Here is an 11,161-nt window from a genome sequence, read left to right as displayed (position 1 = left end):
GAAAATCATAGTAGGGCTGATCTCTATTTGCCATCATCATGCTTATGGGTGAAGTGTTTTTTCTGACTACAAATTCTCCTCCTGGTTTCAACAGGCCTCTTTGTTCTGGAAAGTCAGACCTTGCAGCAAAAGTTGAGCACACGCAATAGCAAAACATATCTCAAATGAGAGGGAACTAATTAAGCGTGATGTGGGAGCCAAGTTACAGACTGTGACAGTAATTACAGAAGCAATCACTTCACATCCTTCCTGCTCCTTGGCCACATTTCACAACTACCGGCTCTTTTGGAAAACAGCCAAATTAAGACTCATTAAGCCCATCTGAGGTTTTTAATTAAGACACACGTTTATAAGTGGAATTCTTCAAATATTTCCAACCGTATACCACCTAAGTATATCAATAAAGCTGAAGGAAGTCCCTTCATGGGTGTTGCACTGAATTCAGTGGTTTATAGAGAAAGACGACCTTAAAGGAGGCAAAGTGCTTCCGGACGTGCAGTTGTGATCCACATGTGCGGCTAAGAGTGTGACACAAAGATAAAAAATGATCAGTATTCTTTAAACACCTTCTTCTACACCCATGGATTTCCTGTTCAACTGATCTGACATGAGCTCCAATGGGAAAGGCTGCTTTTCTTGGGAACTCAAAGTTTCATGTAATTTCTGTGAGTCATATAAAACTTAATTCTGTTTAAAAAGAATCCTTTGCTCGTGCTGTGTGGTAGAAAAAAAAGGAGTTTAGGCGTGATTAATGTGGAGTTGCACTTGGTTAGAATACCTGATTCTGTGTGTGTGTGTGTGTGTGTGTGTGTGTGTGTGTGTGTGTGTGTGTGTGTGTGTGTGTGTGTGTGTGTGTGTGTGGCGGCAGTAAACACACTGTGATGTGGTCATTGGAGAAAACGAAGAGTTCCGGAACGCCTGAGGAGTGAGATCATTCAAATTAAAGTGCGTGGCAATTACCAAATGGTGCAAGTGCAGGAGAGCAGGCCGCCTGATAAAGAGTCAGACACAAAGTGAACTACTTAACAACTTACAGGTGACTCTTCACATAAACAAACATAAATTTGACTCTCTTTTACACAAACAGGGTCTACTAACGTATTCGTAAGCACGCACACTCCCCGCAGTGTTTTATAGAAGAAGAAAAAAAAAACACCAAATCCATGGAAACAACCTTTAAATCCTCGCCTGAAAGCTGCGGTTGCCTCATGAAGAGAGCTGCACTGCATTTTACATCCCTTTGCACGCTTGTCCCCGATTGAAGCGGAACACTGCGGTAATATTAGCAAAGGCTGCTGAGATTTGATTGCAGTTTGTGGTGCAAATAAAACTCTGGAATGAACAACACCATTCAGCTTTTCCAGACTCTCAGTGAAGAAATAAACCTTTAACCATCTCTGTTTCTCTTTTGTTGCGGAGGAAAAAACACATTTAAATTCTGCTAATGCTGATCATGACTTGAAGTTTAATGGACAAAGCTTTGACCATTAAAATAGAATTTCCTGTTGAGCATTCAAAAGAGGAGTGCGTGTATGTGTGTCCTCATTATCATGATTCCTCTCAGCAGTGGTATCTCATTGATGAATAAAACTTGTTCAATGCGATATTTATTATAACCCTTTAATGGATCTGCCCATGGAGAACATAGTGGGGTTACTTCTTGAATAAATTGTCAAATAAAATAAGTTTGACTTGAAAGAGCAAGGAAATGGAAACTCCCCACAGGAAGATAGTGGTTTACCGAGCTGTCCAAGCCCTGCTTCACTCTGCACTGATGCAAACGGGCCCGTTCGGCGACTGTGTGTGAGTTCTGTTAATGAAAGACTCTTTAATGAGTTCTGAAAGGATGAGGCTCCCGAGGACACATGCTGAGGCCTACAGCTGAAACCTCGGTGGTAAACTTAGAAGAGGCCGACCGAGGAGAAATGTAGCGACATGGAGAGAGGAAAAAAAAAGGAAATGTAAAGGAAAAGGATGAATGAGAGACAAAGGCAGAGATTGTGGAGAAGAAGAGAAAAAGAGAGGAAGGAAAGGAGAGATATTGGAAGACATTGAGGTGTCTGCTATGCTTGAAAGGAAGACAGTGCCATCTAGGGACCTGGTGTGACAGCTGTGCATTGCTGTACTCAAGCATGCACACAAACTAGTCACTGTCATGCACAGGTTGCTATTAAGTGGTAACACATTTTAAATAAACGAATAATAAGGTTTCAGTAAATTAGAATAAAACTGCCCCATGAGAGCCTAAATCATGTTCAAAGGCTTTTCTATTCCTAAAAGAGAATTCTTTGAAATACAGTATGTTTGCATTAAATCTGGAAACACACCCAATACTTTTACCATGAACAACATAGTCCATTTTATGGAGTTTTTGCACAGACCTTCTTGGAGTCAGAGCCCTCCTCCTCCCTGCTGCTTCCACTCGGGTTCCCATGCCCTCCTTTATCCACGGGGGCCAGTTGGGTTTTTACCAAATTGTGGCTTTTCTTCAATCTCATGACATCTTGGCTCATTTATCAACATCCTAACATTATTAAATGACCCTATAGAAAGGCTATATCCCTATTGTATTAAACAGTAATGTTTTCTCTTCTAGGATATCACGTTTACAAGACAACAAGGAGAGCTAGAAATCAAGAAAAGTAATAAAGTGAAGCATCAAGAGAGAGAGAAATGAGTAAATTCAGAGATCAGTTATTATGACTGTGCACAAGCTGTGTATCAACTGGTTTTAAAAAAACATACTGGACAATCATGCCTCTTCAGTTTACACATTATTATTTTTTTCTGTCATTGAGCAGACAGTAGTCCTCTTTAAACAATGTTCTGATCAGCTGATTATTCTAAGTAATAATCCAACCAGATTCTGCCACAACCTCGCTCAACCAATTATCCTGCTGAAGTCAAATTTTAAAATCTGTTCTCTCTCTTCCGCAGTCAGTTTGTCATTTCAGTGGGATCGCTGCGACCTCCCTCCGCCCCAGTTACCTCCACTCCAGCTCAGCAGAGTTCAGATCCAGCCTCAGAAACCCACTCCTCATCACATCCTCCATACCTCCATCACCACCACCACCAGGGTCTAGACTCCAGAGGGGGGGTATCCTATCCTATCCTACCCCTCGTCATGACGGAGTCTAATCGCCAAAGACATTTCATATTTATTTTTTTTCTAAACTGTCAAATAAATCCTGGTAAACTCTTACTTAAGTCCCTCCTGATTGAAGCCTGCTCCTCTTCACTGTTTAATTAAGATATTTAAAAACCCATTTTGGAAACAGAAAAGAAGCTATGGTGGGATTTAATCCATAACCCAGTGCTCCATAACCTGTAGGGGAAGAAAATCCGTTAACTGTCCCAGACTTGGAACTTGTACGATGGATACATATTAAACTAGAATGTCCCTCGAGGTTTTCTAGAAATAATGAGCTGACACTTTGTATGATCAACATCCCCACATCTTATGTAGGTCCCATGGCCTGGATATTGAAGTGTGTTGATTTTCTTTCATGAAATTGAACCAAACCTAAACTACAGAGACTCTGTCAGATATTGGCTCAGATGATCTGGACTAGAATCTTGGAAGAGGATGCAAGCAGAGGAAAATATATCATCCTCTTGTGGTCACTCACAGAACAGGAAGTGTGGACAGGGATCTCACTTTTGAAGAGTCACTGCGCTTTCTGGTGGTGTGGAAGCTTTCCCGCGTAGTGTGAGAAGATTTTTAAAAAAGGCAGCAGAGTATGTAGAGTTATTGCACATTTACTGTTTGCAAAGGAAGAGGAGATATATAAGGCCAAACACACTGACATGTCATGTTGACCTATAAAATGTAGGCACAGTAGCAAAGCTCTGCAACAGACATGCACAGAAGACTTTGGTGCAATATACTCTAAATAGATCATAAATACATCATGTAGCATTATCATTTTAAATATGTTTCAATAACAGGAAGTTGTCTTAAATACAAGTAGGCGGTACATGTTTTCTACAAAGTCTCTTTCATAGGTCGACGTGCATTAGTACAACCATGTAAACTTCTCTCAAACTGGAAGCGTTTCAGTTTGTATCGATGACATGAAAACTTTTCCATTTTTTCTGCTTCAATACATTCAGACCTTTAGCAATAATTTCAGGTTTGACCAATCTATGAGGCCATTTTCCTAATCTCACTGTTAAGGCATACGGCTAAAAAAAAAGATCTACAACCACCTTGGACAACTGTGAACACAGACCGCCAGTGTTTGCTAACCCACGTTTCAGCATTTTTTCTTCCTGTTAATTGAAAGTGCTTGATGCATCAGAAGAAGCAAAATTACATTACAGATTAAATTAAATCTATAGGAGACTCTTTTTTTTCTGGGAACTTGAGAACATTTGGCAAAAAGGTGGAAATGAGTTTCCCCGTTGGGGATGAATAAAGTTTTCTTCTAATCTAACATGCTGCACATTTAGTCCCATTAACTTGGGAGATGGTAAAAGGCCTAAAATCAGATTTGAGTCAGATTTGACTTGTTGTTTCTCTGCTTTCGAAGAGGATATTTTATACATGACCTGTTTAAGTTTTGCTTCAAAATGAATGTTGTTCACGATATGGCTTTTTAGCTGAAAAGTGCTACGAGCAGAACACATCTTGGCGATTTAGGAAGTTACAAGGCAAACATTTAGAAGACTTTCTAAGGCTTCTCCTATTGGTTCAAACTTCAAACTCTTCAAAATAATCATCAACTTGCAGAAAATAATAAAAATGCTCTAGCCTCGGGTGTTTTCGAAGGTTTGGGTTGGAGAGCTTTGTAGAAGGAGGCGGATGGTTTTCAGTTCTGGTGAAGAAGGAAGTTCTTGATGGGCTGTGGTAGTGGTAATGAGGTTATCTGGTTAAAACGACTTTTGCCCAGCGTTCTGCGGATCCTGATGCGACACAGGTGTGTGAGCCTACGCGGGCTTTCTGAGAAGGGAAAAAGCAAAAGTTGATCCTATTAGAAGAAGAAGTTTATTAGAGTGTCAGGTTTCCCATGATAATAACATGGTACAGTCCAAGCACCTTTGTTCCCTGAGAGTTTTTAATTAGTTGTGTTGGTCCCTCACTTTTATGGTCTAAACAAAGAAATGATGTAGAAGCATGAACAGACCTTTAACATGTATATTATTGTAATGATGTAAATTCAGGTATGTTTCAACCTAAGAAAAAATAATTCAGTATGAAGTGTTCTGAGGGGAAATCCAAGATGGCAGAAGAAGACGAATTGAGATGTTACTTTTTGGAAGAAAACAGGAATTAGTCTGTTGCAATCATGAGAAAATAACAACAAACCAAAACTATATGAAGCCAGTGAAGTAAATAAATACATTGATCTAATATCCCTGTTAAAAATATTATTTTTAAAGATTTATTTTGGGGCTTTTTATGCCTTTGTTTAAGGGACAGGAAAGTGGGTAGAGTCAGATTACGGGGGAGAGAGAGTCGGAAAGGAGCCACAGATTGGATTTAAACCTGGGCCGTCCGTTTTGAGGACTATAGCCTCCGACATGAAGTGTGCGCTAACCACTAGGCTACCGGTGTCCACCTACTTAAATTTCTACTTTAAACATACTTTTTACTCTAGAGACCCTTTTTTAAAAGATGATTTTCATCAATGCCTCTATATTCAAAGATTGTACTCACTCCTTGCCTCCAAGAAGACCTTAAGTGCCTCTTGATCCACCTTCCTCCGATTAGGAGCCTCCAGTTCCACCTCGTCCCAGGGCACGAAGGCCGGGTTGGCCCCGTGGTCCAGCAGCAGGTGGATGAAGGCCTCCTCACATCCGTGTCTCAGCACAGCATCGAGCAGGCAGGAAGCCAGGCCGCGAGTCAGAGCCTCATGGCAGACGGGCCCTGTGTAGTTGAAATCAGGCTGAGCTCCAGCCTGCAACAGCAGCCGGAAACAGGAGAGGTGGTGGTAGGCAGCACTGATGTAAAGTGGACACACCACCAGGGTGTTGAGTGTGCGGGCGCTTAAGAGGAGTCGGGGTCCCAGCTGGTGGTCCATGTCTACATCAGCACGGAACCTGGACAGAAGGAAACATAGGTACAGCTGAGTTTTTATTAAACCTTAAAAATACATAAATTGTTGTTTTAATTTCACAGAAAAAGAAGTATACAAACATGATATGTGTCTCGGTCAGAAACTTTGACTTTCCTGTTTTTTTTGACTGTTTTTTTTTTTCTTGCAAAATCCTCATGATCATCATGTGTTGCTGATATAATGGAATCATTTGTTCTTGTGTTTTCTGTGAGCAACTTAGGAGAGACTAATGCTGTTACACTGTATCACACAGCTATCAGTAGTTTAAAATGCTAACCTGGAGACAACACACTGTATAAACAAACAATACAACAAAAATTGTAAAAACCAAAAAAACAAGGTGTAGACTGGTTTAAACGACAGACGACATGACCCAAAAGCAAAGCCACAACCTTTGGAGCTCCCCCTACTGACTGACTGCAGTATATGACATAAAACCCGGCTCCTTGATGTTTACAGATGCAACATGAGTCAGACTATAAAATGAAAATACAGGTCAAACACGGTTGCTGTTATTATAATTTGTTCTCATGATGCTGATGTATGTCTGAGTGTTCATTTTATTGAGATGTCTACTTGTAACTATTTATTTGATGCTATTAAAAGGGGTGTAATGCATTGATTGACAGCTCTGTTGACGAATGCGGTTCCTTTGGTTCAGTGTCTACTGGATCAGCAGAGTAGAGGAGGAACAGCCAGAGGAAAGGAAGGAAGGAAGGAAGGAAGGAAATAGTCATTAAACTTTCCTTAACTGTGAGTGTCTGCTTCAAACCAACACAGGAATCTGTTCTGCTATGGACTGTGCTGACCTGAGGCATATGGGCCATTTTACGGTAGGTTAAATGTGTGATAAGTGGAAGGAGCAGCTCCAACAACCAATCCCTACTATGCAAACTCTGGGTCTAAATGTTGCCTTCTGTTGTGGGGGTATTTTGGCTTCACTTTTGCATAACAGAGAGCACTGGTGACTTTAAACATTCACCTTGAAATAATGAAAACCCATATACAAGACATTCTGTTTCTGTGCTCCTATCACAGATGAACATTCCAGTACCACAGGGTTTGAGAGTGACCCTCTCCTGACCCTAACCTGATGAGCTCCTGCAGTATGTCCAGCCGTCCCACCCGTGCTGCATGATACAGTGGGGTGCTGCGGTGGTGGCGACTTCCATTTGGATCAGCTCCAGCTTCGAGGAGGATCCTGACACAGTCCAGGTGACCATTAACCACAGCTACATAGAGGGCCGTTTGACCTTTCACATCAACCAGGTCCACTTCGGCTCCCTGTGCGATCAGATAGGCCACAGAGGCGGCGTGTCCCGCTGTGGCGGCGATCCGCAGAGGGGTACAGGGCAGACAGCCACAACACCACACAGACTTCTCATTGATACGCCTGGAAGGGAGAGAAGGGAGTGGTTGTTAGTTGTTACCTAAAATACAAGATGTGGGATTGTCTTGGTTGAATTTTATAACGTTTTTTTAAGAAGTGTTGTTGTATAAAAGCAGGTAAATGACCACAAATACACATGGACAGCATTACAATTAGCTTTAAGTGTTAAAGATATCACATAACTGTGCGGTCATTGCAAATGAAATATTTACACAGATACCTGCTAAAATATATTGCTCTAAACACAAGTGACCAAGCCCAGTTGGAATACACAGGGCAGGGCAAACTCATTGAAGTAGTAGTTTATATGAATAACTATAATAACAGTAATAATGGTTTGGCTGGATGTAGAGATTGTGAGGTGCATACTGAACAACCACTGAGGGATGGGAGTTACAGAGTGCTGACTTCTCTTCCATGCTCCTGTCAGGCTCTGACACATGGGTTCATTATCAGTAGGGCTGGGAATCTTTCTTTGGGATTCGATTCTGATTCTTGGGGTCACGATTCGATTCAGAATCTATTTTCGATTCAAAGCGATTCTGGATTCATTGATTCATGGATTCAAAGTCTATTTTTGAATTAGTACATCCTTCAGGATCTACTCCAGTCATCCGTGAGGCTGGCTGAATTTCTTGTTGCTCTATTTGGCATTCTACTGAGTTAAAGAGCTAGCATTAGCACTTAGCAGGGAGTGACTGATGAAAAAAAAAATTGGAAGTTATGAATCTACTTCAAATCTCAGAAGATAAGAATCTCGATTTTCACATAAAACTATTTTCCCCACCTCTAATGATCAGTACCTGTATTGACAGTATGCAAACAACCAGATGTCAGTGCACATCGGTCTCAATTAACAATGAACCAGGGCCCCCAGCGGCATAGGAGTATGGTGGTTATAGCACTGTACGTTCATGAGGATAAAGTACCCAGCATGTGGAGTGTGTTACGTTGTACAACACTGTTAAGTGGTAGAGAAGTGGAAGGACACATTCTCTACAGCATGTCTCTCTCTCAGGCTGTCACTCAGCAAACCCACCACACAAACCCACTCGACACTGAAACCACAGACCACTTACTGCCACACAAGAGCACTGTGGACACAAGCCTCTGGTTCTGCAGTAAGATGATGTATGAAGTGACCAACAAAGTACAAAGAATATGCTATAATTCTACAACAACAAAACAAATAGTTGCATGAAATGCATTACAATACCTCATTTTATAACCCCCTATTGTCTGACACACACTCTTTGTTAATATACCAGACTGAATTGGGATTTTTGACACCAATACAGAAGTCAGTGAACTGCCGATTACAGATATGAAAGCTAGTGAATTGTTGCACTGGAATGAAAATAGACCTTTTTGACTTGGTGCAGATTTACAACCATATAACTATGCAGAGATACTCAAAAGGCTGTTTTAAACAAATAACTTAAATTAAGAATATTTCAATCTGCTCAGCTGTAATGCTGTTAATGTAAGGGGTTCAGACAGTATAAGGATATTGAAAACCATGCTGCTCCTTTCATATTGGGGCATAACAACGCCACAATTTCCCAGTTTGGGATCAATAAAGTAACTCTATTCTATTCTAACAAACCGAAACAGATCCATAAAGGCAGATAATGTGGGCCAGGCTATATATACATATATATATATCTGGAAGGCTTCATTTATTATAAAAGTGTGACACAAATAAAACCTTATCATAAAGATCATCATTTACTCCCTCCCACCGTCTGAAGCTGTCTTCCTGCAGCAGGTTCCTCAGGGTGTCCAGATCTCCGACGTAGGCTGCGTTGTGGAGCCGCATGTCGTCCTGCTCCAGAGGTTTGTCGCAAAACTGCTCCTGGAGCCATTCTTTCAGATTACGACCTAATAAGGACACACAGATACTTAACTGTCAGACCACGGCTTGCTGCGCTACTGAGAGATGATTATTACAGTTTATCTGTAAAGAGCTGATGCGTACTATAAACTAGTTTATGCATATTTGTTTTTTTCAGCTCCCCCAGCACTGATGCCAGAGTGTTTTCATAATCTAATATGAAATATGAGAATCCTGCACTCGAGAGATGCTTCACTCACTTCATATCCTCACATTAGGCTACAGGTCTACAAGGGTGACTGATTGTGGAAGGAAACTGTATATATAATATATAACAACTTCTTCTGTTTCTGGTGAGCTTATGAAACCCACAAATGAGTTATCTGAGACCCTCTGACATAGGCATTTAACACACCAAACCAAAATGTAATGAATGCCAGGCTGTGGTGTCGTTGAATGTTATTGATCAGGAGTTGATGTTATTTAGAAGCTCTAATTATCAATCTATTATACCTACATCATTAATAGGCTATAATAATATTACAGATGCAGTGTGGGCCACTGCTTCGTATGCATACCTCTGTAAGTCCAGACATATTTTAACACACTCACATTAACCATAATGAGCCACACCTTATTACATGAATCAGCCTCAATAACACAACATCTATTATTGTTGCCATGCTCATGAACTCAGCGTGTTTTTGTACCCACTGTCCTCTGATCTGACACTCTCCACATGGAGGCTACATGCTCCCCTTTACAGCTTTGATGAATCATTGTTACCTGCAGCAGTGGCATTTGGCAGATCAGACACAGTGATGAGCGGTGGGAAATTGATACTGGGCGGGTCGTCGACATCAGCCTCTTGACCGTCCGCCATAGTCTTGAAATGTCACGACGTCCAACTGAAAACAGTGCTTTCAAATTAGATTGACACTGGTTTCTTCGTACAACCTAACTCAGGGCAGAGACATAAACATCAACAAACGTGACTGTGTTGATGACGGCCACCGCACAGTCCTCTGCGTTACTTCCTGTCTGCGCTCAGCTGGACGGATTTAAAGGGGAAATGTCCCTTTAAACAAAGCACCGTGTATTGTGACTAATAATAAATGACCTTACAGATATTTTAAATAAAATGAAAACATGACCAAATTTAAAAAAACAACAACTGTTCTCTTATATTAAAACAGACATTTTCATAATATAGACAAAGTCCTACTGAAGTCAGAGTCAAAATAAAGTTCTGGAGAAACTTTAACTAAAACTGTTAGATTCGATATTATTTGTTTTGCAGCTTTGCAATAAATTACTTTTTTTTCCCAATTTGTCGATTTTTAACTTCCTTATAAGTATTTGTATGTTTTTAATGATTTTTAAATAGTATACTTATGTGGTATTTGATTAGTAAAGATAAAGATACAGGAGGATGGAGGCCAATAAAATGTCAAAACTGATCAGAAACAGAAAGGAACATGTACTCAAGATAAGTCAGTTATATCTAAATCTGAGGTTTATCATGATGTCTGATGTGCATTCTTGCTCATAATCTAAGTGAGAGACTGAACTTCAGAAATGATAAGCTCCAACAGACTGTTAGGCTATCTCCATGTAATCTATACAAGTAGGCCTATTATGGATTCTGTTCAGCTGCTGGTTGCATGTGTGTTGTACTGAATATATCTATATATATGTTACTGAAGTTGATCTTTGTACTAAAAGTGTTGCTGGATCTTTTTGACCTCTTCAAGCCTTTCACTCTTCATGCACATTGGTAGTTGGCAAAGTTGTTCCAGATAATCCTCTGCTTCTTCAGTACTGAATATATCTCTCATATTTTGTGAACCCTCTTTCTGACTTTTAAATCATGGTGAG

The 11,161-nt window shown here is 40.5% G+C and overlaps 1 protein-coding gene across 1 annotated transcript; it reads right to left on the bottom strand.

The window, feature by feature from the left end:
* Positions 1–3,743: 3,743 nt before the first annotated feature.
* Positions 3,744–10,322, bottom strand: asb1 (ankyrin repeat and SOCS box containing 1). Its single transcript, XM_061053811.1, has 5 exons — positions 10,070–10,322; positions 9,192–9,330; positions 7,150–7,452; positions 5,660–6,042; positions 3,744–4,942 (listed from the first exon to the last, which is right to left on the bottom strand). Exons 1-5 carry the CDS (start codon positions 10,164–10,166, stop codon positions 4,812–4,814), a joined length of 1,053 nt encoding a protein of 350 aa, XP_060909794.1. The 5' UTR covers positions 10,167–10,322; the 3' UTR covers positions 3,744–4,811.
* Between the last annotated feature and the right edge of the window lie 839 nt (positions 10,323–11,161).

This window comes from Labrus mixtus, chromosome 13, assembly GCF_963584025.1.
Source record: "Labrus mixtus chromosome 13, fLabMix1.1, whole genome shotgun sequence".
Lineage (NCBI taxonomy): Eukaryota > Metazoa > Chordata > Actinopteri > Labriformes > Labridae > Labrus > Labrus mixtus.
The sequence above is the reverse complement of the archived record's forward strand: the minus strand, read 5'-3'. Positions and strand labels throughout refer to the sequence as shown.

What these genes read in the sequence shown, in the direction of transcription:
- asb1 (XM_061053811.1), bottom strand. Translation starts at nt 10,166, where the DNA reads ATGGCGGACGGTCAAGAGGCTGATGTCGACGACCCGCCCAGTATCAAT. An exon ending in GCCAAATGCCACTGCTGCAG is followed by an intron (nt 9,331 to 10,069) that starts GTAACAATGATT and finishes TGTCCTTATTAG; the next exon opens with GTCGTAATCTGAAAGAATGG. An exon ending in ATACTGCAGGAGCTCATCAG is followed by an intron (nt 6,043 to 7,149) that starts GTTAGGGTCAGG and finishes CCTTCTGTCCAG; the next exon opens with GTTCCGTGCTGATGTAGACA.